Source organism: Nelusetta ayraudi, unplaced genomic scaffold (assembly GCF_046127955.1).
Source record: "Nelusetta ayraudi isolate G7.1 ecotype Tasmania unplaced genomic scaffold, CSIRO-AGI_Nayr_v1 ptg000011l, whole genome shotgun sequence".
Classification (NCBI taxonomy): Eukaryota; Metazoa; Chordata; class Actinopteri; order Tetraodontiformes; family Monacanthidae; genus Nelusetta; species Nelusetta ayraudi.
Window position 1 is genome coordinate 4,124,948 of NW_027466061.1, and position 25,906 is coordinate 4,150,853.

Below are 25,906 nucleotides of genomic sequence, written 5' to 3' on the forward strand. Positions count from 1 at the left end.
TACTGTGGTAGTTAATGCTGAATGCTCTTGTACTACTGAGCAGTGACTCTGCAATACAAGACAACCATGAAAGCATCCTTCTGAGTAGCTCATACATTCTCCAACACTCATGCCTCAAAGAGGATAGGACCTCAGTCTCTCACCACAGCTTCTGATCAGATGATTTCTGAGAAAAGGAAGCTTTTGTTACAATTTCCTCATCTTATAGTGCCATTATCAGACTGATTCACTTTTCAGTTGATGGGAAATAGGTTTTAAAAAGCAGAAATGTTGAGTTGAAAGAACAAGGTCAGAGGTGACGTGGTGTTTTTAAAATGATTTATATTGAACTCCAGAGCTCCAGAGACTTATGGTTGTTTTTTTTTGCATCATATGAGTTGTTGTGCAGCTTCAAACATTGTTTCTTGCATGCATAGTTTTTAAAGAGATGCTTTATTGTGACATTTCTCAAAATGATCGATCAAATTTGCTTAAGTTTCATGCCAACAGTCCGGGACTGCAGGTATATGGCTTCTAATTTTGTTTTTTCCTTTAGCAGTAGTTATTATAGACAGCATTTCTTCTGTGATAGAAATAAGAGCCCATGTCTTCTGCAACGTTAGAACCCCTTTATGTTTCCTGCGGCTGAGTGTTTTACAATCGTCACCGTCTCGAGTTTGACTCTCTGATGGTCTGCAGGTCCTCCTGATCCTCCCTTGGACGTCCAGCTGGAGCACGGTCCGTCCCCAGGAATCGCCCTTATCAGCTGGTTGCCGGTCACCATCGATGCCGCCGGGACCTCCAACGGCGTCCGCGTCACTGGCTACACCATCTACGCTGACAAGAAAAAGGCAAGAACTCGGCACTGTTTCCCTGGTTGAAGCTCGTATGGTCACACATTACCGAGTCTTGATGAGGCTCAGTGTGTCTACTGATTTATTTTGCGTGTATTTAACTTAATTATTATTTTACTCTCAATGCACGTTTCATTGCTGATGACTGTTTTGTGCAGCTGAGAAACTGAATTTCATTCTGTCTGTCTGTCTGTCTGTCTGTCTGTCTGTCTGTCTCGATCTATCTACCTGTCTGTCTGTCTATCTGTCCGTCTATCTACCTGTCTGTCTGTCTATCTGTCTGTCTACCTGTCTGTCTGTCTGTCTATCTATCTGTCTGTCTGTCTGTCTGTCTCATCTATCTACCTACATATCTATCTATCTATCTATCTATCTATCTATCTATCTATCTATCTATCATCTATCTATCTATCTATCTATCTATCTATCTATCTATCTATCTATCTATCTATCTCTCAATCTACCTACATATCTACCTATCTACCTATCTATCTATCTATCTACCTACATATCTATCTATCCATCTATCTATCTATCTATCTATCTATCTATCTATCTATCTATCTATCATCTATGTATCTATCTATCTATCTATCTATCTCTCAATCTACCTACATATCTACCTATCTACCTATCTATCTATCTATCTATCTATCATCTATCTATCTATCTATCTATCTATCTCTCAATCTACCTACATATCTACCTATCTATCTATCTATCATCTATGTATCTATCTATCTATCTATCTATCTATCTCTCAATCTACCTACATATCTACCTATCTACCTATCTATCTATCTATCTATCTATCTATCTATCTATCTATCTATCTATCTCTCAATCTACCTACCTATCTACCTATCTATCTATCTATCTATCTATCTATCTATCTATCTATCATCTATGTATCTATCTATCTATCTATCTATCTATCTATCTATCTATCTCTCAATCTACCTACATATCTACCTATCTATCTCTCAATCTACCTACATATCTACCTATCTATCTATCTATCATCTATGTATCTATCTATCTATCTATCTATCTCTCAATCTACCTACATATCTACCTATCTACCTATCTACCTCTCTATCTACCTATCTACCTGCTAATCTATCTATCTATCCATCTATCTATCCAGGTGCTGGAGGTCTCGTCCCCTACAGCCGGCAGCGCCCTGCTGGGCCCCTCCCAGATCCAGTCCCTGCAGTCTGCTCAGGAGCTCACCGTCCGCACCACCTCCGCCCACGGCGAGTCCTGCGACTCCTTCCCCGTCCACGTGCCCTCCAAGCTGTCCACCATCATGGCGGGTCCGGCCACGCCCACCCCAGCCGTGGCAGCGCCCCTGCCCTGCCCCACCCCCACTAACCTGCTGCCGTCGCCGTCGCCGCCACCGTCGCCGCTATCACCGTCCTATGGGAACTGCGCTGCCAAAGTCTCCACGCTGCCCAACTCTTTGCCATCAGACTCTCACAACACTGGCCTCGCCGCCGAGGCTGCTGCCAAGCCTGCTCGTGCTCTTCTCTCGGAGGACCGTCTCTCTTCTGTCTCGTACGTGAACGCCTGGGCCAACCCCTCCTCCGAAGCTGCCTTGGCGTGCGAGGCCACTCTGCCAGTCGTCTCCGCCGTACCTCCAGCGGTAACTGTCCACTTCCTTTTCCTTATAGACACATGAGGTTATGACTCGGTTGGCTTTGTTGTGCACCAATTTCTTGGTCGGTAAAGCGTGTTTAGCAATTTTACGGACATGGTGCGTGTATGTAGCCCAGTCTCACTCATCTGTGAAGGTTGTCAGTCATCCAGGTCATTTTAAAGTCGAAGGGTCAAGTTGGGAACTGGAATTGTTCTTGCGATCTTGAAGACATTTAACCCCTCAACCAAAAGGCTTCCTCAGTTCTGGCTTCTTCAGTTCAGAACTGATGAAGCCTTTTGGATGAGAGAGGCAAAACATCTTCACGTCCAGTTGCACAAACTTGACCTTGCGTCTTCCCTCTACTTTGTGCTGGGGTGTTAAACCAAAATCCACTTCAATGTCCATAAGTAAGGAGGTAGCACACGCAAATCTTGAGGACGGGTCTGCTATTGCACCAGTTTATTTGGCCATGTCAAACCACATGCTAATGTTTTGGCCTGATGGTCTTCATCAGAGCATGGCCTGAAAGAAAATGGTATACCATGTCATTCATGTGCAGGAACTTACATGTGATTGGTCGAGTGAGGCACATGATTAGTTTCAAACATTCCCTTGTGACAAAATTAGAGGTGAATTTTTTTCATAAGTTTTGTATCCATTGTCTTCCACAACAGGTCCTTGTGACATCGCCTTCCACATCAGCACCTCAACCATCAGCATTACCAGCACCAGCGCCTGTGCAGTTACCATCACCAGCACCAGCAGCAGCAGCAGCAGCAGCAGCAGCAGTGTTGGAGCCACGGAGAGACACAGACAGCCCCGGCATGATCCGACCCTTCCCATCCATCACAGAGTTCATTGAGGACCCCTGTGCCAAACTCGGGACACCTGAGCGAATCCCCAGCCCGCCCATAGCTCCCATCACGGACCTGCTCAACCCTCAGGACACCAACCTCCTGCGACCTCCTTCCACCTCACCGCTCGACTCCGAGGTGGACGAGGAGCAAGAGAACACCCGCTTGGTGTCCATCGAGGAGTTCTTGAGGCAGGAGCCCACACGCTCCAAGACAAAGCAGGTCAGCCCTATTTTTTCTTTTCTTTTTATTCAACCTTTATTTTACCAGGAAAGTCCTCAATGGGAGTCATAGCGCTGTCAGTTCACTTATGCTGAGCTCATTGTTATTGTTATAAATAAAATCCATTTGTTTCAGCTTTGGTAGAAATTTGTCTTGTTGGGTTTTTAGCTGGAAGGTCAATTTTTCCATCCTAAATCCTATCTAGAGTAGGTGGGGTCTGAGCGAGCCATCTCCTGGTGATGGTCTTTTTACTTGCCACCAGAAGCAATTGCATTAACTTTATCTCTCGCCTAGATTTAAAAAAAAAAAAAAAAAAAAGTAATGTGACCTCAATACAAGGCCTCAAAATGGGTGTTAAAAACTGAGCTTATTGAAGACTGAATACACCTCCAGAACGCTTTCAGTTTGGGCAGTCCCCAAATATTTCTTAACATCAACAACAAAGTCTTGATTGAAAGCATAGTTGTTTGTGATGCCACGAGGTCACAAACGTCTTGTTGTTTTTGCATCTGAACATTTTGTATTTGAAGCAAAGTGATGGCGAAAGTTCAATCCGGAAATTTTCTTCGATGACCTTCAGTTTGTTGGTTTGGATTGATTTTGGCAGACGCACGGCAGAGCGCTGGTGGACTCGTCCACTGATTACCATGCAGACAACAGCCGATCAGATCTGTCCGACATCCTGGAGGAGGAAGAGGAGGACCTTTACTCTGAACACTGCATGGCACAGGCCAGAGGCTACGCAATTGGAGTCAACAGGGTAAAAGAATGTTGGCCATATGTACTTAGACCTTTATTTTCTATCTTTGCTTTTAGTTTAAATGGCCATTTTTTTTGTCCAAGTGTGTTTTTGTCCATTTGTGACTGAGATTCTTTTCATTCTTCTTCCTTCTTTTCCACATCACTGGCTCTCCTTATGGTTCGTCTTCACCCTTTGTATTTCAATAAACAACGTCACCGTCGGCTTTTCTGTTCCCGCGCGGCGCCCCCTGCAGTTGTGCAAGGTGGAGCCCCCCGACAGCGACGAGGAGGTCCTAGAGAGGATCCTCAAGCTGCCCCCTCAGGTCTGCCTCAGCAAGCAGCTGTTCAGCATCCCCGAGGTGAGAGAGGAGGAAGACAGCAGCCAGGAGGACCGTCTGAGCGCCCGCGGTCGGCCCCGACCCAGACCGGGCCACGCCCACCCCGCAGAGCCCCCCCAGTACCAGCAGCACCCCCCGAACCCGCACGCCCAGCCCTACCACCACCACTACAACCGGGACCCCAGGTCCCTGACCAAAGAGCCTCTGCTGAGGCACGGCGGGGCGGCGCTGCGACCCCGCACCCAGCACAGGGTCCGCTACGCAGACACGGTGGACACCATCAGCTACCCCGAGGAGGAGGGCGGCCTTTACGAGGGTCCCGCCAGCCATCGGATGCCCCCCGCCCGCTGCACCCCCCACAACAGCAAGGAGAGAGTCCTGCTCCGAGGGCTCGGGGACCGCCTTAGGAGGGAGGCCATGCTCCGGAGTCAGAAGGCCGCCGCCACGGCGACCCACCCCGGCTACGGCCCCCCACCGCCAAGACCCCGTCCGCTGGCCAGAGCAGCGCGCACGCCGAGGACGCCCACCGCGTGTGGGGGGGAGATCGACGTGGAGTACGGCGCCGAGGACGATTGCGGCGAGGTGCCCTCGGAGTATGGCCCCGGGGAGGGGGGCGGCCCCGAGCAGCCCGGCGCCGAGTGGTGGGCGGAGGGGGCGCAGGCGGACCACCACCGGCCTCACCGCCGAGTGCAGAGGGCCGAGCAGCTGGTAAATACGGACCTTGCGGGCGGGCGAGTCCACCTGTGTCTCAGCAGACCCCCAAAGACCCCACCCCACCTGCCCTCCTCCCAAAGACCCCCCCACACCCCCACCCACCTCCCCAAGTGCCCTGTAAGCCTCGTGGACCCTCTGAACCCCCCTAGAGGAGCCCCTGCCCCCTGGAGGAGCCCCTGCCTCCTCAACCGCCTTCCTGCATTTTTTTCCTCTTGTCATTGTTGCAGCAGCAGGAGCACGGTTGTCTGCACCTTTTCTATAGAGATACAACAATGCACAGTTCAGTAGTAACTGGGTTACATTGCACAGGTCCCTCCTCCTTTAAGACTGGCCAGCCCAAGTCAATCAATCAATCAACTTTTATTTGTACATCACTAAATCGCATCCACAGGCGTCTCAAAGCGTTTTGCACAATGAGAGAAAAACCAACTGGGCCCCCAGAGCAGCAAAGTGTGACAGTGGCCAGGAAAAACTCCCCTGTGGGAAGAAACCCAGAGCAGATCCACACTCCAGAGGGCTGTCCTCTGCCTATGGCCAAGTGAGGCTGAACCTGTTCTCCGTCTGTGCACCTGCTTACATTCCAACACCCCAGAGTGCTGCTCATCCCTCAGCTCTCGACCCAGACTAGAGCCTCTGCCAGCGCTGGTTGTGCTTCGCTCGGTCCCGTTTGCATCACCACAGTGTAAATAAGGAGCCAAACCTACAGAAGAGGGGTTTTGTTATTCTTTTTTTTTTTTTATCTTATTTTGTATTATTACTCCCACAGTGTATATTCACCTAACCCAGATAAAATAATGACAGGGCTGCATGTTCTTCCCGTTCCTCCTGCCCCTTCTGTCCGCTGCCGCTTGGCTTCTTGCATTAAGACGTGTTTTTTTGTTTTTTTAACCTTTCTCATTTCTCTCTCCTCTGCATGTGGAGCAGGAACCGAGCCAGATCGCTGCAGCCGAGGCGGGACCGTCGTGGGCAGCGCCGGCCGAGCTCGTGCCCAAACCGGCGTGCTTACCAACCAGGCAGCTGAAAGGTCAGAGACTCGGTCTAACTTCCCGTTTCCTCTGAAGGCTCTGGCCCTTTCCTCTTTTAAGAACAAAAACAGCAAAAAACACAGCGTGTGCACTCGGGTGACGCGACAACGACACACCTGCTCTTTTTTTCTTTCTTCACCCCCTCCCCCGCCCGCCGCTCGCTCTCGCACATGATGGTGGTCAGATTAGCACCTTGAGTAGGAAAAGGGAGGAGGAGGAGGAGGCGCTGCGGGCTGCGAGGCGAAGGAGAGCGAGAGCGCCCGCTAAGCTGAGAACCGGCTTAACCCAAAGTGGCTTGTCATGACAGGAGGAAGTGACAGACATTAAAATAGTAACCCCCATTAGCCCCTCTCCTCCTCTCTGCACCTTCCTGCCATCTCCACAAGTCACCGCCGGCGAGCCCGACCTTTGCCACACATCAGTTGAACGCGTGCGTGCACGCTCGACGGCACACACACTGCACACGTGTGCACGGAGAGCGGAAGGCGGCCGGGAGAAGTGGCGACGAGAACATCAGTGAGGATGTGAAAGTGTTGCGGGGCCGCCGCTCTCGCCACAGATGGCCCGACTCTGGCTAACGAGATCCAGGCCGCGTCTCCCGGCCGAGGCTTAAAGCCTCGCTGCAACTCTTCAAATTTGTCGCCCGCAGCCGGAGCGGCCGGCGAGGGGAGGGTGCCGGCGCTCCTCGCGGCCGCTGCCAGAGTGGAGGAGAAACTGCCGGACGAACTTGCAAACCGGCTCCCGCAGTCCGCCGAGGGCACGAGTGGTCTGCGCGCACACGATGACGCGTCGTTGCGTTTTGCTTGTCACTGTAGGTGGAAGCGTCGGGTCAAACGCTTTTCCTCCGTTGCCGCAGATCATCAGCGAATGCACGCTTGTCAAACGGCTCACGCAGCTTAGGATCAGTGGTTTAGCTTGATTACCTCTTTTAAGGACATGCGGGCCGCTGCTCAGCGAGCAGCGCCGCTTATAGCAGCGCTTCAGTTGCTGCGGTGTCGGGGGGGAAGGGGAGGGGCGAGGGGGAGGGGCGAGCTGCTGGTCTATTTGCAGAACTCGCTGCAGGCGATGCGACGCGCGGCCTCTGTGCAGAGCGGTGCTGGTGAAGGTTGGCGTTCCAGTTCAGCTGCTGCGTGGAGGATCTGCTACACACACAACTCAACTCTGCTCTCCATACAAGTGTGCACCTGTATGGAGAGGCAGCTTCTTACTTTTAGGCATCGTGTGGAAAGAAATTCAGTAACAACGTCAAGGCTCAAACAGTATTTTGACAACAAGGACGTTTTCATTAAATGTTGCACGCAGTAGAAGAAGTAGAAGTCTCTTCTGTCTATTCTTTGAGAATTGTCGGGGTGAAACACATCACATCTGATTTTGTTGTCACAAAGAGAAATATGTGGAATTCTTTGATAAATCTTGAATATTTGCCTCTGACATGCAATTGCGCCTCACTGAGGTACTGAGGACTAATATGTGGAGACATTATACAACATTTTGCACGCCACTGCAACAGCCACAGTTTACCAGGTTGAACTTCGGTGGGAATGGCCGACAGGCAGGTTTTGTGGCTTTGTTTTTTCCCTGAAACGGACTTGTTTTTCCGCGCGCAGGCTCTGCCGACGCACCAAAGTTCCGAGGCAACGGCGACGTCCGCATCTTCGTGGCCCTCTTCCCCTACGACCCGGCCACCATGTCACCCAACCCTGACGCAGCCGAGGAGGAGCTGCCCTTCACCGAGGGCCAGATCATCAAGGTGCAGCCTCTCTCTCTCACACACACACACACACACACACACACACACACACACACACACACACACACACACACACACAGAGGAACCCTCAAACCCTTTTAAAAGCCACGTACATAAATACTAGTTTGAGTCATGTGCACGTATACATCTATTCACACACTATTCACTTAGATTTCATTAAGGTGCAATAAAACACTTATTTGTATCCAATGTTATGTTAATAATTAGTAAATAATCCAACGGTCCATATAGATTCCTATAGATTCCATATATTTTCCTTTCTTACTTTGTAAATATTATATTTTATTTTATATCTTTTTAATTCATATATATTTTTGGTAAAACTCTATGAAGGTCTATTGTATGATGCATAATGAGTGCCTTTATAATGCATCATAAAGCATGCCATAAATGATTATTATTATATATGAAGTAGTGGCTGTAATGTGTTATAAGCTCATCATTCATAATGTTTGATACCCCCACGGTAAAGTGACAGTGAAGTTCAGGATGACATACAGTATTATAACTACCATTTATAAAAAAACAAAAACAAAAAAAGTTTTAATTTGTATGAATTAAAAGCAGGCTGTTCCCATTTTTGATATCATTTCTTGCTTTATTCATTTATTTTATTCTCTTAAAACCGCAGGTGCCTTCAGTTGCTCCTGATGTTTAATTGCGCTGCATATTTGTATTGCTATGTGGGCATATATGATTGGCACGTGTACACATATGGACTGTAAAGGTATTATTTTGAGAGCCTGTGATGTGATGATGGTGTGCTGGGGTGTGGAAGTTGGACAGCAGTGTGTTTTGTGTGTCTTTGTAATGTACGTCTTTGTGTTATCAGTGTGTGGGACCTCCTTGAAAATGAGACGCTGCGTCTCAAAGAGCCATCCTAAATAAATTCAAACTGAAATTGACATTTGTGATCTTAAAAGAAAGTGTCATGTGACATGTTTTATACTGCACCTATAAAGCATTATACAGTAAACCCTCATAGAAAGTGTTTTATTCATTTATTCTGTCTTTCTCTTTGCACTTTGTGCTTCTGTAATTCTGCAGATTTCCCCAATGTGGGATCAATAAAGTCATTCCATTCCATTCCATTCCATTCTATTCCATTCATATTCCTGCAAGCTCTCCGTCAACCTTATTCTCGTGACCCCTCTGCTCTCCTCCGCCAGGTCCACGGGGACAAAGACCCGGACGGGTTCTACCGGGGGGAGTGCGGCGGGCGCCTGGGCTACGTCCCCTGCAACATGGTGTCTGAGATCCAGGTGGACGACGAGGAGACGCGGCAGCAGCTGCTGCTGCAGGGCTTCCTGTCCACGGCGGCGGCCAGCATGGAGAAGATCGGTAGGTTCAGACCGGCGGTCGGGGCGGACGGCGGTTGTTTAAAATCGGAGCGTCTGTTTAAACGGCGATGGTTTGACGGTCATGTGATCACCGCTTATTCATGTTCAAGTGGCAAGTGAAAATGGTGGCGGCGCCCAGTCTAGAGAGTTGAAGGCCGAGCGACAAGCTGCTGCCGCTGCTGCTGCTGCTGCTGCTCGCTGGCTGACGGTGTTGTGGCGCAGGTGCGAAGAGATCCGAGTCAAAGCGTGTGTTTTTTTTTTTGCGGTGAGCCGTAACGCAGCCACCCGCCAGCATCACGCTGACACTCTGCTTCTGTTTCCTGCGCCCCCTCCACCTCCACCTCCACCTCCACCTCCAGCAGCAGCAGCAGCAGCAGCAGCCGCCGCCTCAGCGCTATTTGCAGATGTTTTTTTTTTAACCTTTTCACTTCCACTTGCTTCTCACTGCTGCGCGTCACCGCTCACCGGGCGCCATTTTACGAGTTGCTCCTCACCGGCTTCTGTTCATTGTGTACCTTGTCAACCCCCCTCCCCCCCAAACCCCCCCACACCCCCACCCAAGTTCTGCTTCTCTCAAACGTTGCACTTTCTGTTTGTCCTCTTGGTTTCTTTGTTTGTTTGTTTTTCTCGTTTGTTTCGTTCCTTTTTTTTGGGTTTTTGTCTTTTCTGAAATTCCATCAAGGCTCTCGCACACACGCACAGCTTCCCCGTCGCCCTGTTCCACCGCCGAAACCGAGACGCTCCAAGAAAGGTGTGTCTCGCTGCGGAACGCGGCTCTCCCCCTCTGACCCTGCTCCTTCTCTCTTCACCCTCTTGCTGCTTCACCTTCACTGAGCTCCTCTGGCGGCCGGGGGACGTCAGCGAGCCCCCGGGCCGCCGCTCCACTCAAACTGAACTGCCATTCACTTCGCACGTCGGCCTGTTTCTTCTCTCTGTCTCTTTCTACAAGTAACCCGCCGCTCACTGTGGTGTGGCGACACTTTAACTCACTGCTGCCCATTAATAACTGATCTTTCTTGCTAATCGTCTGCCGCTTCATCTCATTACACCTTCAACCCTAAACTGAACAAACCATCCGAGCCGTCTGGGCCCTCCACTAGTGACTCTACGCTGCCTCTGCTCCGCCTCCTGTCGTCCTGTGACTCTGTGCTCTCTCGCCCTCCCCCACCCCCCCCCCCCACTCCCCACCACCCTCCCTCCCCGCCAGTGGAGTCTGCCACGCAGTGGGAGGAGAGCGTCGACTCCTCCAAAGGTTGGTGCTCAGGCCTGCTTGCCGCCCGCCTCTGCATGATGTGACCAAACCTCTCGGCATCTGCTGAGGTCCAGCATGTGACATCCTGTGACTCTCTCGCTCTCTCTCGCTCTCTCGCTCTCTTTGTTTTTAAAACACATCTAAACAACAAGGATGCGTTCACCTAGCGAGGGTCCACTGCTAAATTTTTCAGGGGGGCACCGACAAATATTGAAATTTGGTGAATAACATTTGACGTGCTGTGAAAAAAAAGGTCCCAGATTATTCAAATTTCAATCACCTGCTATTGGACAGCCTCTGGAACAGCACGTTTAGCCCTTTGTTTCAAATGTTTTGCAAAAATGCTCGATTTTAGCTCACCACCAGTGTCCTTTGTGACATCACAAAGGGTTATAAATTAAATTGATGAAATGATCCCTCTGAAGAAAGAAGCAGAAATGTTTGGTGTGTCTCGTGTTTTGTTTTTGTTTTCACTCGCTAAATGTCAAGCCTGCCTCTTCCTCCACTTCTCCACCCCTCTTTAATTCCACAGTTTGGATATCATCATCATCATCATCATCATCATTTATGCACTAACTGCCACTCACTGAAGCCGCCAGCGCAGCTCCGGAGGCTCCAAACTGCCGCCACTAATCTCACTTTGTTCCCACTTTGATTTTGCCAAAGTGTTGACGTCTGGCCGCGACTTCTCCTCGGCTTTGCATGGTGCTGAGGGGGGTCGGCCGTGCCGGCAGGATCAACTGCATGCTGATGGGGCTAACTGGAGTATCGAGAGTGTGTGGTGCTCATCTTTATCCACAGGATTTCACCCGTCTCTGTTTTTAACAGCAGACCCTAGCCAGGCTCCTGCTGCTGCTGCTGCTGCTCCTCCTCCTCCTCCTGCTGCTGCCGCTAGAGCCACGGCAGCTGCTGAGAACCTGCAACCCGGAGCTCGCAGGATGGTCGCCATCTTTGACTACGATCCCCGGGAGAGCTCGCCCAACACTGACGTCGAGGTGGGATACGCGCATTTCCGTTCGTCCACGTCTCATTTTGTCTGCGTGGAGCAGCCGGGACGATGCTCATCGTCCGTCTGCTGTTCTTCATCCCAGGCGGAGCTGACTTTCAGCGCGGGCGACATCATACATGTGTTTGGTGACATGGACGAGGATGGCTTCTTCTATGTAAGTGTTAGTGGTGAAACACAAAGAAAAACATGTGAATACAGAAATGGATGAAGGTCAATCAGTGGATCAACGAAGCGCTCTGAAGCTGCTGCAAACTGCCCGGATGGATGGATGGATGGATGGATGGATGGATGGATGGATGGTAGGGTTGCCACCTCCTAGAGTTTCAAATCCGGGACATCCGGGGGGGGTGTCTCTCAGGTCTGTCGACGGGGGGGGGTGGGTGTGGAGGCAGAGGCGGAGAGGCGTCCCCGAAATATACGGGACAAAGTGAAGTGCGTCCCGTCTCAGTTCATTACGGGACAGGTTTTTTAGTTGCCAAATATGAGACAATCGCGTATTTTACGGGAGTAGACCACAGACGGAAATCAAATGAGGTTTTGTCATTTTCCCTAAAAAACGGGACAAATTGTGTCCCGGAAGAGATTTTATTTTTCCAGGGACAGGTGGTGAAAAAAGAGAACAATTCTGGGAAAAACGGGACGGGTGGCAACCCTAATGGATGGATGGATGGACGAATAGACAAAAACATAGTTCATGATCCCATTTACAGTCTCAATAATAATTAATAATGATTCATTTTTAGTTTACTTAAGTAAATAAGTAAAAAAAAAAAAAAAAAAAATGAAAAAGTAATCACATAGTAGTGAAAAGACATGAAAACAAAATTGCAAAAACCTAAAAAATGAAAGCAACACTTACTGAGTTGATCTAAATTTTAAAGCCTGATTTAAAGACCAAAGTCGGACGTCCACACTTTGAAATCCTAAGCAATCCTAAGCTGATGCATTGTTGCTAAGAAACCAGGCAAAGTCGGGCTGGCAGGAGCGAAGACAATTCAATAATTCAATTGCGGGCGTGTGAGTGAGTGAGTAGTGAGAACTAAATCCCAAGTCTTACTGATGCCTTTTCCCTGCAGGGAGACTTGAACGGACACAGAGGCTTAGTTCCCTCCAACTTCCTGCAGGCCTTACCGGACGACCCTCCGGCGGAGCGTCCACCCGCTGCACCTGCACCCGAGCCCAGGAAAGAATCCCAGGTAGGAGGAGACGCAAACTCTCCGGTCGCTCGCAAAACAAGCTCAGTTTCTGCACCGCCGTCATTTCTGCGCTCTTTAATCGTGTGTTGTCGCCTTTATTTTGCCCCCTTCTGTTTCCTGCATGGCCTTTTTTTTCCCCGCAGAAGCACAAACGAACTGTGCACTTTGAGACGTGATCGTAAGTGCAGCGGCGAACGACACTTGTGTTTTCCTGTTAGCTTCCCGTTTACATCCTGGTCCCTCCACCGTAGGTTTAGCTCCACTCACTCCCTTAAAAGACACACTGAGCACAGTGGAAGAAAGTGTGAATTGTTCACCTCCGTGTGTGTGTGTGTGTGTCCGAGCCCTTTGGTGTTGAGCTCCGCAGTAAAAGTAGGCCCTGGGTGTGACACCTTCAGATGGCTCGACTTTTTCTGAAAGTGTATTTCCTCTTGAAGGGGAAGTGGACGTCTTCCAAGGAGCTCCAAGATCCCGGGCCTTCGTCGCCGGATCAGACCCCCCGCCCACAAGCAGACCAATCGGAGCGGACGGACCCTCAGCCCAAATTGGCCAAGCCTAATTCAGAGCAAGTGGAAGCGGCTCCTCCTGCAGCGGGCTCTTCCCCGGCGACGGCCGACTCCCCTGCGCAAGGCAAGAAGAAGAAGGGCTTCTTCTCCAAAGGCAAGAAGCTCTTCAGGAAGCTGGGCTCCAGCAAGAAGGACTGAGAGGGGCGGGAAGACACCCCCACACACACACACACACACACACACACACACACACACACACACACACACACACACACACACACACACACAAGCAAGCCCTCTCCCGCAACCTGTCACGAGCACTTTCCCCTCCTCCTCTGTTGCTAGTCTGCACGGTTAGTGGCTGTCCCATCTAATAGCCGATGCTTTAGGAAGTGTTACACTTTGCCTTAGCGCGCCGCTGGATCCCACTAGAACCGCTTCACCCACACGCAGCTGACGTCGCCGCAGGAGCATGCGCCAGTCCCGCATGCCCAAGTGTGAAAAACGGCTCAAGTGCTAACCGACAACGCTTTTGCAAATCCTCAAGTCGTTAGGAGACACGAGGCTCACTGTTAAACAGCTGTCTTTCTTTAGATTAATCTAGATTAATCGGCAGGCGAAGTAACTGTTAGCGTTCAAACACTGGTGCCACTTTATTCAGCGAGGGGGTCTTTCTTTCTCTTCCTCTGCGACTGTCTAGAATGCACTACTCACCCGGAGCAGGCTGGTCTGAAGGACGTCGCACGTCTCTCACTGGTGGTTCCTTTCAGTATTTATGTCCACGTCAATGTTATTTATTATTGGCTCCACCGGGGGCCGCAGGAGGCGAGGTGTGAAGACTTTGTCAAGGTAGATAGAACAGAGAGTGTGAAGGTGTGAAGGTGTGTGTGCGTCTGTGTGTGTTTGAGTGTGTGTCCAGTGCTCTGGTGAGACCTAAACTGAATGAAAGTGGGAGCTGTGGATGATCACAGCTGGTCTGACCTTTGCACACGGCACATTTTCTGTGTTTGAGGATGAAGCATGAGTTACTGAGTCACTCAGATGGATTTTTTTTTGTTTGTTTTTTTTTTTGTTTTTTTTAGTGCTTCGAGCATTTTTATAGGTTCCAACCACAAAAATATTTAAATCACTGAAATATAAATAAATAAATGAAAGAATAGACAACTGTGAATTCTGAGTGACCAGGAACACAGCCTGGGGGGAATCGCTCACAGTTGCACTCACAGTTGGCTAATCCGAGGAGAGATGACAAGTTTCCTTTAGTTCTCGGTTGTTCACACCCGAGGCTCAGCGGTAAAACCCAGCAGCACTCGAACCACCTCTCAAAACCAGCGAGCGAGCAGGAAGTGTGTGCAGAGTGTGGTGAGAGTGTTAATTAGTAGCATTTCTCCTGCAAATAGGCTCTTCAACTTAGCGCACAAGCTCATCCTTTAAGCTTGTGACCATTTTACCGATGCCATTTTGCCCCCTCCAGCTCAGAAATCCCACCCACCAGGCTCCGGCTTCCCACGTCCGCATTGTTGAGCTCCCACCCTGCGACACTTTGTTGCTGCCCTGGTTTTCACGGCCAGAGCCTCAACCGTGGGCTACTTTAGCAATAGCATTAGCGCAAAATAAGCAGATGAACCAAGACTGTGCGTGTGTGTGTGTATGTGTGCGTGTGCGTGTGCGTGTGCGTGTGCGTGTGTGTGTGTGTCAGAGAGAGGCAACTTCTCAGGTCATTTCCTCGCGATGCTCGGCCGCCCGCTGACTCTGAGCAAAGTTGATGCGATGCCAAACTCTTTGGTGCTCTTTGGTTCTCTCCGTCACCGTCACCTGAGTTCTTTTCCACAGGCGCTGTCGTTCTATTTTGTCATTAGTGTCAGGAATGTTGTTTTGCATTTTCTTTTTTTCTTTTACGTTTTTTTTTCTTGGCAGTGGGCGCTAAGCGAAAAGGGAGCGTGACGATGCCAAGAGGGGAATGGTGGGCGGAGCCACAGAGACGCTAGTTTGGTGGATATTTATTTCCGCACGTGGGCAGAGGCACGAATTCTTCCGCCGCCCGCAGGGTGTGGACATTTTAGGACCGATGTCGTACTTTGAAGGCCTTTATTGCACAAGTCGACGCTCTACCCGCTGCGTAGTGAGTAGTGTGCGGCTCCGCTGTTGACTGACTAGGACCCGTGTAGGTAGTTTAGCTCAGCCAATCATGTTTAGCCTTACAGGAAGACCTTGTTTTAGTCTTAATACGTTGTTTACAGGATGTTTCTCGACTGCATGCGTACCAATGTCATACCCATCTTCTGCCTTATTTATGTGACTGGCACATTTTTGTTTTTTTGGCTTTTATTTTCTAGGCTGATCTGACTCCTTTGTCTCAGTTGTAGATTGTGGCTGCAGTGTAAAAGGAAGCAGTAGGAGACGTCTGCGTGCGTCCGTGTTGGAGCTTGTGGTATATTTTTCATACAGCATACAGCAGCATTTCTTTTTGTGTGTGTCTCTTCTAACCTGCAGTTATTGTTTGAAACCAGTGGAAGATGATGTACATTTTTATATATATGAATATATTTATGTTTTTATTACCCTTTTGGAAGCTCACCTGTAAATACCTTTTGTTAATTTCATTTTTTTTTTTTTTTTTTTAAAAAAGGTTTCATTGTTTCCTTTGGTTTTGGTTTTGGTTTCTTTTGCATGCGTTCCAGGCGTCGTTGACGAGGAGAAGGAAGTGAAGGTGTAGTGCACAGAGGACATGTGACGGCTTCTTTCAACATGGCTCTTTTTACAGGAATAAAGGATGTATATTTTCACAGAAACCACCGAGTCTGTCTGCGTCCGTGCTCTTTTCCGAGGAACTGAACGCAACACGAGTCTTTTTGTTGAACTTTATTGCATTTTTTTTTTAAAGAACACACAACATCGTTTTCTTTTAAAAAAAAAAAAAAAAAAAAGCATTGAAGTCAGAGTTCTAAAATGGAGGAAGGAGCTCCGCTCGGCGCCGCCCACCGCCCATGTGAACTGACTGGGGCAACACACTGGGTGATGCGTGGCCTTGCGAGACAGAGCGACTTCCTCTTTTTTTTTGGTCTTGACTTCCTGCGCAGGCGGCATGTCGGGGCCTCCTTCCACTCCCTGAAGCCAACAGTACACTCATCCATAAAGTAGGAAACACTACACTGTGGTGAGGAGTTTAGTAGTGCTTTCTACTTTATGGATGACTGCACTGTACATCCACGACTCCTCTTCCACGTCCGTCTTCTCTCCGTCGCCGCACCTACACACACACACACACGTGCACGCGCACGCACACATACCGCCACCAAGACGCACACGTTTACCTCAGACTGACGTTCTGCTCGGTGCGTACAGAGCGCATGCTTGGAACGGGCCTCGACGCCCGTCGGGCCTAGAAAAATGCTCACTTCCTGATTTTTCTCCAAACATTTTGCATCTGGCAGGTGTCCGACAGTCACTTGTCAGTTTTCTTAAGAGGCCGGCGTCTGAAAAAGGGAGGTGAACAAGTGGCAGAGCCTGGCCTGGCCTCGCTGGGTGCGTCACTTCAGTTTTTCAGAAGCGACGCGCCGGCCGGAGGAAGCGCTATCTCGAGGAAGCCATTTTGGCGGCCATGAGTAAGCTTTTCTGACCGGCCCCAGTTACTGCCGAGTTCCAGCCCAGCGGCACTTTGTCTGAACTGAAGCAACGAGGCCCAATGGCAAAAAACACACAGGGCGCATCACTTGATTAAAAACAAAAGAAACAATTTGAATTAAAAGAAACGATATACACTTAAAGCAAAACATTCTTGGTTTTAATACACAATTTGTTTTTAAAAAAAAATAAAAAGTTTAAAAAAGAACATTTAAATGAAAAGAAATGCAACTCAGTCAAGTAAAATGGGCCAAATTTTCGCAAAAAAAGAAAGATAAAATTCTTCTCACAATACAGCATTAAATCAATGGCGGCCTGCCTTCAGACGTTACCTCCGCCGCCGTCTCCTTTCTCTTTGTCTCGGGGAGCGACGGTTGGTCGGCGGCCCGCAGGTGTCTTCTGCCTGCCCGCAGGGAAGATGACGACCGAGAAGAAGGAGCCGTCGCCTTTTAACCTCCTTGGCCACGTGACGCAACCACAGGAAGACGTTTAACAGTCGAGGGCGCTCCTCCTCCTCCTCCTCCTCCTCTACTGCCTCCTCTTCCGCTTCGACACGCCGCCTTCTGCTGAAGATAGAGATTGCACATCCCACTGTGACAAACTGCACACAGAAATACTGAACACGTCACAGTTCGAAAAGAAAAGATCTGAATCGCGACCCATCAAATTTAACATCAGAATTTTATTTTCCTCCGCACCGCAGTCTGGTCTGCCTGGTGATCTTTAAAGCTGGACGTTTGGTAACCAAGCCACCATGTGAGTGGCACAAGAAAAAAGAAAAAAAAAAGAAACGAAAAACTGGAGCCTTCAGAGTTATCTTTGCACAGTGTGAAACCCTTTTTTTTTTAGCCGAAACTTTTTGCGAGGCTTGCATCCTCGTCACACACCGAGAAATCTTGCTAGCACGTGTCAGGCAACTTTCAAACAGAGGAAGTTTAACATGCTTCTTATATGTTAAATACACATGAAGAGCGGCAAAATGGTTGTTTTTAAACAGACATGATATCATTTGAAATCAGAAAACTAAAAACTGTTGAGGTGTAACTCTCAGGACGCTCACTTTTACTGACTCCACACCCATTTGGTCAGCTTGCCTTTCATTGGTCAGGAGCAGTGATCCACTTTCTATCAGCTTCTCCAGCACTCAAGCTCTTGTTGGTTGGCTGGTGGGAGCTACTGGGAAGCTTCAGGGGGCTGCTGGCGGGCTACAGGGTGATGCTGGGAGGGAGCTACTGGTGGCTGCTGGGAGCTACCTGGGGGGCTGCTGGGAACTACCTGGGGTGTGCTATGAGATACTGGGGGGCTGCGAGGAGCTACCTGGGGTGTGCTATGAGATACTGGGGGGCTGCGAGGAGCTACCTGGGGTGTGCTATGAGATACTGGGGGGCTGCGAGGAGCTACCTGGGGGGCTGCGAGGAGCTACCTGGGGAGTGCTGGGAGCTACCTGGGGAGTGCTGGGCTCTGATATATGATTTCATAGATACACATTCTCCTTTGTGCCTGCTTCCATTCGAGCACTGAATGCCCCAAAGTAGTTACGAGATGCGCAATCTCTACTTTATCGCTGACTGTATTGGCCAGTGTACTGTGTGAAGCTGCACTCTATTTGACCTAATGCACTTTATGGAGCACTATACTTTTAACAGTTTTAATTAAGAGTTTTAGTCTTTTATTGAAGAGTGCTCTTTGTGTTTATTGTATTGCTTTCATATAGATCATGCTATTTATATTTATATCGCTATCTATATCATATACATTGATGACGTGTGACTGTGTCATTGTAGGTTTTTTATGTCTTACTTTGTGGGGGTCCTATGAGCTGTAACTCAATTTGCCCTTTGGGACATGAAATAAATTGAACTGAACTGAAGTGAACTGCTAGGGACCAGCAGCTCTCTCAGCTGCACCCTGGACACTGGACAAGTGCACTGTTTGTCACTGGGCCATGTAGAAAGACAAACAACCACTTTCACTCTCACTTTCACTCGCTCCTGTACGTCCATTTTACAATTCCCAGTTGTCCTCAGGTGTATCTTTGGACGGTGGGAGGAAGGCGGAGTGCCTGGAGAGCGACCATCTTGCAACTGTGATCATTCACTTGTATTGAAATGTGGGAGGAGAACAAACAGACCAAAGTCGAAGTGGAACGCTTCCTTTCCATGGAAAGGAAGCGTTCCACTTTGTGAGCTGCTGCGCTGCATCGGTCGCCATTTTCTTAAAAAGTGAAAGGTCTCGATTCCTCAAGTGTGAACGGCTCACTATTTTTTTTTTTTCGCAACACTGCACAGAGCCCACTGGAGACTGTGGACACACTGATGACACCATTGAAACACGAGCGTGTGACTTTCGTTCCACAACCACAGTGTTGGCTGGTTGGGTGCAGTGTGCAGTATGCAGACGACTGCCTGTGTGCGGGTGTCACTTCCTGCTCAGGAGGACGAGAACGCAGCAGGCAGGAAAAGATTGAATTGGGTTAAATTTATGGAACTCATCAAAGTTGTGATAACATCAATAGCTCATGTGAGGGAGGGTTTCATATTCAGTGTTGGTGAAGTGCAAACAGAATCACCCAGTATGGGTCGTTTGTCAAAATACATCATCAATCTGTTTGCAGTTCTTCCAAATGAAGATTCCTCATTGAACTGTTCACTAATTAGTCAACAATGAAAAGAAAAACAAGTCACTCGGAGTTCCTGCATCAAAAATCTTGCATGAATACTATGAGTCAGGAAAATGTTATGTCACTATTATGACTCTGGTCGGGGGTTCACACCATTAAGATGACTGCACTTTAAGAAAGCGCTATTTTCGGACAAAATTTTTAGTTTTTTTTTTTTTTCTATGTGGGCTTTATATGTTCAGACTGTGCTTCAATGCCATTGTTCAGCTGAACCCAGGAGGTCTGCGGGTGAATAATGTGGGGTTCTTGTATATACGATTTCCGTGTCACAAATGTCAAGTTGTCTGTAACGTCGGCTCCATTTGCTCAAGTTCCTGATTAAATGAAACTGTGTGTGCGTAGGAGGGGAAACCCTTCCTCAGAGCCGCGAAAGCACCAGCGCTTTAAGTTAAACCTGACAAATGGACACAATCAATTTAAAAACAGTGAGTGTTTCTTCGACTTATTTTCTTACATTGGGTCCGAGGTCTCATGTGACCCATTTCATCGTCTTCATTTGACACTGCAGATTCCAGTGGAGCTGTCGCACGCGATTAATCGGCAAATTAATCAGTTAATCAATTAATTCTGTTGATCTCCAGGAAGTAGCACACTTAATCCTTTGTTTGCAGCCAGTTTGCACCTGTGAGTGGGGAGCAAACACCTGGCTGGCAGTATGGTCCAATCTAAGGTGAGGTACCAATGCCCTTTGTGCCATCACAAAAGAGGCCATTTCTAGGCCAATTCTTTTTGTTTTGCTGTTGTTTTAAGACACATCTTGTTTGAAAGCATTTTCATAGTTTGTGACTCCCTTGACACGTGTTCCTGTCGGGACTAAGTAGGTTTGGCGGCCGTGAGAAACAGCAAACGATGTCAACAAGTTCACCATCCGCACCTCCCAGTCAGTGGGGAGTGAACCCCCAGTGCAGCCTCGGCGGAGATACACGACACAAAACTGCACAGAAAAGGTGTCACAGTTAGAGACGGACGCTTCATTCATGTGGCAGGTCAACACGTGTCCCCAGCGCACTGAGACAAGGATCTCGCGCTGTGTGTGTCTCAGTAGGTCCGGACAGGAGGAAGTAACCCCTGAGAGGGCCCTCGCCCTGCCCCCACCGATGGGTCCCTGCGGGCAGTGGCTGCGCTGCCCCACCTGGGGCAGCCTGACCACCTCCTCTGACTGCTGGGGAAGTGATCCCACGGCCTCCACGTGTGTTGTGAAACAGGGTTGTGGGGCTGTTCCTGGGGTTGCGCTGCCGCTGGTGATAGACCTTATCACGGCCGGCAGCCATTTCCCCTCCCCCTGCTCCTCCTGGGTCGAGGCCCGAGCGCCGACGCTGCCGAGCCCAGCGGCTCAGGTTCCCACCCAGAGCCGCTGGCCCCTCGGCTGCACCGGACCTGCTCCTCACTCCTCCACCGGGGCTGGTGGCCTCGTGACGCTGGTCGTGAGGTCGTGGTCGTCTGGTCGTGACTGTTGAGATTACACCATGAATCATACACTCACCGCCGGCCACTTTATTTGGCATGCGTGGTCAATTGTTTAACCCTGCATAGGGCGAGGAACCATGCCTGGTCATTGCTAGAAGCATGTTATAACACACAATAATACAACGATAAATATTAGGTGGGTTGTTTTCTTGCTGCTGTTTACGTGAGGAGTTTTAAGTCTGTTTGTTTCTTGGTTCTATACAGTGACTTGCTGAAGTGGTTTTTACACTGTTTGACTAATGAGAAGTGAAGTTGCTCATGACTAAAGTCTTCAAGTTCAAAGGAAGAGAAGCTTTTAAGATTATCTGTCATCTTTTTTTTTTTTACTTACACCCTTAAAACAAAGCTTTACTGGGCTCCATACACAGGCCTCTCATACTGGGTGAGGGCTGTCTGTGTATGGAGATTGTTTAAAATTGAAATTGAAATTGTTTGTTTAACTGATTTCAGCCTAAATCTGTAAAATTTGTCAAAGTCAATCATGAAAAACGATCTTCTCACCTCCCCTTTGTTGGCACTTGCTTTTTAAAATGTGTTTGACCAAGGGGACTATAAAGGGTTAAGACAAACAGCTCATCAGCCAATCACATGGCGACAACTCAATGCATCAAAGCGAAGATCACTTGCTGGAGTTGAAACAGCAGAATTAGGAAGAACGAGGATTCAAGTGACTTTGAGCTCAGCGATCATGGTTGTTGGTGCCAGAAGGGTCTGAGGTCTGACTTTCTCACGTGCAACAACTCTCAGGGTTGACAGAGAATGGTCCCGAAAAGAGAAAGTAATATCCAGCCAGCAGCAGTTGTGTGAAGGCAAATGCCCAGTTGATGTCAGAGGTCATAATGGACAGACTGGTTGGAGACCGTAGAGAGACAACAATACAACCAAGGTCTGCAGAACAGCATCTCTGGATGCATATCAGTCCAACCTTGAAGCAGTGCACATCAGTACAGGAGACAAACTCACCTGCCACTTTATTAGGTACCTGATAGTCACAAGGTGTACCTAATAAAGTGGCAGGTGAGTGTATGCATGTGATTCTGAAGCATTTAATCACTCTAGGGCAGATTTGAGTGAACTCTCTCCGTGGACTTGCTCCCCTCTTTGCATGTGGTTCAGTATTTGCTACAAACTATCTTGATCTCATGTGTTTCTTGAGTTCCTGCACAATGTACAATTTTGATTTCACTTTCCACAACTTCTCTCAATTGATGCACAAATCTGACAATCAGATCCCCAAAGTGGAGGTTTGGGTTGAAACCGACACAGAAATGAAAAAAATAATAATAAAAATAAAATAAAAATCACACCAATAACACTGGCCACCACTTTCTATTTTAAATCTTTACTGGAACTTCTAACCCAAATCCTCCATGGAGCTGAAGTGGCCCTGAGATCAGATGATATTTTACTTTATCAAGCTCAGGTTGTCCAGTTCCTGCCTGCAGCCATTGAATGCACATTGTCATTGAGAGTTGTCCTTCCTGCATGTCTCAGCACAAAGTTGGCCATGAAGTCCCAATAGTTCTGGTTTTACAATGAAGTCCTGTCTGTTTCTCTCTAAACACACCAGCCATCACTTCTGATTACATTATGTGTCCTAATTTATTGTGTTTGCTGCTATAAAAGACGCATAGAAATATTGGATCCCAACTTAACCAGCTACAGTGTACAAACCGTGCTTGCAAGAAACCAAACACAATTGTCGATGCTGGAATTGATCTAATTATTATACCTTCTACTGTCATCTGCCTTCTCAATTGGTTGGCCTCTCCTGGAACTTTGAGCTGCGGTGCAAATTCAAACAACACTGAACAGCAGGAACCAAGAACAAAATTGTAATTATATCATAGAGCGGTTCACTTGCAACAAACGCATTATCATCGATATGAGTATGGCACTTTCATCTATGACTCCTTATATCTATATGTGTAAATCAGTTGTAAAGTTGCCCAAAGTAAAATGTTTTAGCTCCAACCGCCGATAAAATGGCCCTTCAAGGCCCAAAGAGGTTGTTTTCAGAACCAAAGACCTTTTCCTGTTTTCCCACAACCAAAGTTTCACATTTTGAAATAACTGTGTGGCGCAGGAGGTGGTTCAAGCTGCCTGTGTGTAGGTCTGAGCTCATCTTCTGCAAAAAGAAACAAAATCCTTAAAAATATCAGTTCTGTAGCACTTTTCTAGTCTGTCAAGAGAGGAAGTTTTGTCAAGCTTATGAAACACGTTGTCAACACACACGCACATATAGTGTGTGTATTTGGCCTTTTGCTGCTCCTGCCCAGCCTCTGCATGGGAAATGCATCCTCTTACTTCCCTTATCACCGTTTCATCCCTCCTGACCAGAGCTAAAGCCGGCTCCATTACCTAATTCCCTTTTTTCTTTTCCAGACGAGCTCCCCGAAGCAGCAGAACCACCGCCCTGACTCTTTGAGTCAACACCTAACTTTCTGATCTCATACTCTCCCTTAAAGCCCCTTGCACAACCAAATAAGGACAAAAGCCACAGCAGTGAGCACCAATGAGGCCACGACAGACAGACACAGACCGTGTGTGTGTGTGTGTGTGTGTGTGTGTGTGTGTGTGTGTGTGTGTCTGAGAGCACTCTCAGGCCTCCGCTGCTGCCACTGCGGCTGTCGCTGCAGAGGCTGATGTGCACGGGCGGAGCTCCAGGGCTTCCTGGCAACGCCTGTGGTTGCAGAGGTCTCGCAGCTCCGAGGCCGTCGCTCGCTCTCTCTCTCTCGCTCTCTCTCTTCTCTCTCGGTTTCGTTCTTAGTTCGCAGCTCTCATGAAACGTCTTCACCCACACTGGGAACGTAGGGAGAAAAAGCAACACACCCAAAAAAAAAAAAGCAAAGGGAGGAAACTAACCAGCACGATTGAAAGGATGTTTGTTTCTTGAGGGAGAAGGTCAGGGTTTGTGATGCTGTTTGACCCTTCTCAGCTCCTGTAAGACATGCAGTGTGCGACAAAGCCACACGGGGGCGAACAGACTTGTGCAGAATTGTGGTTAGTCTAATTTGCTTACCAACCGTCTCTGACAAAAACTTTTCTGTTCCGCTATTGATAAAAAGAAAAAGAAACACATACAATCAAATTGTTTTGAATATGTTTTTATATCAGGTTTTCACTTCGCTTTTTTTGTTTCTAAAACCAACAGTGCAGCAGGTCTGATGACAGGCCTATAAAGTCATGGCACCAAGTGAAGAAGTCAGAAAGTGCAGTTTCATAATTAGTTTGATCATAAGTATAAAACGGTATTCAAAGAAAATGATGTCTAAATTGAATACTAGGTCATGCAACGCCAACATTTTTTTTTCAAAATTTAAAAAAAGAAAAAAAAGAAATAAAAAGGTTTATTTGACTTTCAAATCTGGATTTGTGCAGCTACAGTGCTGTAAGTTACCAATATTATTTACAGCTGTTCTGTCCACATCACCACATATCGAGCCTCTGTTGCGTCAAACAAGGTTTAAGGTGCTTTGCTACTAATCCCCACAGAGGAAAAAACACTCGATAGTTACTGTTTTTCTGCCGCTTCAGCATTTTCCTCACCTGAGTGTTGACTTCAACCTCATTGGAAATAGTCAACATCATCCACCATCATTACTTCAACCAACGTAGACGCCTACATTAGGGTTTATAAAAAACAAAACAAAATAATTCAGGCTATAACTAAACAGTGACCAGACAATACATGAAATGAAAGCTACTGTCAGCCTTTTTCATGTGTTTGCTGCCTTAGGAGCCATTCAAATCAGTTCCGCAGTCCATTTGCAGGTGCAAAAAAGCAAACAAACTGCAAGCTGACAGAGATGTTGAGAGTATTCCCTGTTGACCTCAGCCCATCAGGTTACAGTGAGGACATGCCAAGACACTCTGGAGACAAACTAAAGTTTTCTTGCCGTGAAAGTGAAGCCAACGATCCTCACAGGAAAGCAGTGCAAAAACAAAGCAGAGGTGTTTATACAGCATGAAACCAGCAACGGCTGTGTGAATGAACGCTTGAGCCTGAGCAGGGCCGGCCCTAAGCAAAATTTGATTTTAGGGCCCTCTATTTCAGCCAATATTGATTGTTGATCATTCACACACCTACAATGAGTTCAATGCAGCTCTGGCAGTGTTGTTTACATCCTATTGACGGCCTGACATGTCTTTACACATGTATGTATTACACGTTGAAATTATGCTGTTGCTGTATCTCCAAAGGTAAAATAATCAGAAACATAAGTAATACCAATGCAAACTTAATACAAATAATTTCAATGAATGCATCATGGATCACGTCCAGGGTGCCCCATATGGTTTTCAATCTCAAAGGGTAGCAGTCTGCATGTCGAGAGCCGGCGTTACACTTTTTTTTTTTTTTTTGTTCTTGGCAGGAGGCACTGGTGCAGCGAAGCTTTAGCTACAGAGGCATTAAGAATCACTAGGTCTACATCAGCAGCTGCACTCAGGCGTCTTAGGGCCCCCTAGTGGCCTTGGGGCCCTAAGACGTCGCTTACTTCGCTTATGCCTTGGGCCTGAGATCGGCATAAATGTCAGTTTGACGCCACAGTTGAATTTCTGGTTCCACCTAGTGGCTCCATGTGCTACTACATCCAAAAATAAATAAATAAATAAATAAATAAAAATCCCGTAACCAGGACCCCTGTTATTTGCTTCTCTTAAATCGTTCCAGCAATTTTGCTAATCTATTGA

At 48.0% G+C, this 25,906-nt stretch overlaps 1 protein-coding gene and 1 long non-coding RNA gene across 2 annotated transcripts in view; one reads left to right on the top strand and one right to left on the bottom strand.

Annotated features, from left to right (window-relative positions):
- The window catches only part of tspoap1 (TSPO associated protein 1), a gene marked incomplete at its 5' end in the record, with an annotated part of 56,900 nt that extends 40,668 nt beyond the window's left edge, over positions 1-16,232 (top strand). Inside the window, 14 exons of the mRNA XM_076020145.1 lie at positions 679-830; positions 1,981-2,478; positions 3,147-3,548; positions 4,156-4,308; positions 4,544-5,335; positions 6,266-6,365; positions 7,974-8,116; positions 9,307-9,478; positions 10,160-10,228; positions 10,685-10,729; positions 11,558-11,724; positions 11,821-11,892; positions 12,815-12,934; positions 13,372-16,232. Of these exons, the coding sequence (XP_075876260.1) occupies positions 679-830; positions 1,981-2,478; positions 3,147-3,548; positions 4,156-4,308; positions 4,544-5,335; positions 6,266-6,365; positions 7,974-8,116; positions 9,307-9,478; positions 10,160-10,228; positions 10,685-10,729; positions 11,558-11,724; positions 11,821-11,892; positions 12,815-12,934; positions 13,372-13,638 (3,152 nt within the window). The remainder of the gene's footprint in view (positions 1-678; positions 831-1,980; positions 2,479-3,146; positions 3,549-4,155; positions 4,309-4,543; positions 5,336-6,265; positions 6,366-7,973; positions 8,117-9,306; positions 9,479-10,159; positions 10,229-10,684; positions 10,730-11,557; positions 11,725-11,820; positions 11,893-12,814; positions 12,935-13,371) is intronic.
- A 122-nt stretch (positions 16,233-16,354) lies between these two features.
- Positions 16,355-17,736, bottom strand: LOC142884489 (uncharacterized). Its single transcript, XR_012926173.1, has 2 exons — positions 17,397-17,736; positions 16,355-17,107 (listed from the first exon to the last, which is right to left on the bottom strand). It is a non-coding gene; the product is annotated as an uncharacterized LOC142884489 (long non-coding RNA).
- Between the last annotated feature and the right edge of the window lie 8,170 nt (positions 17,737-25,906).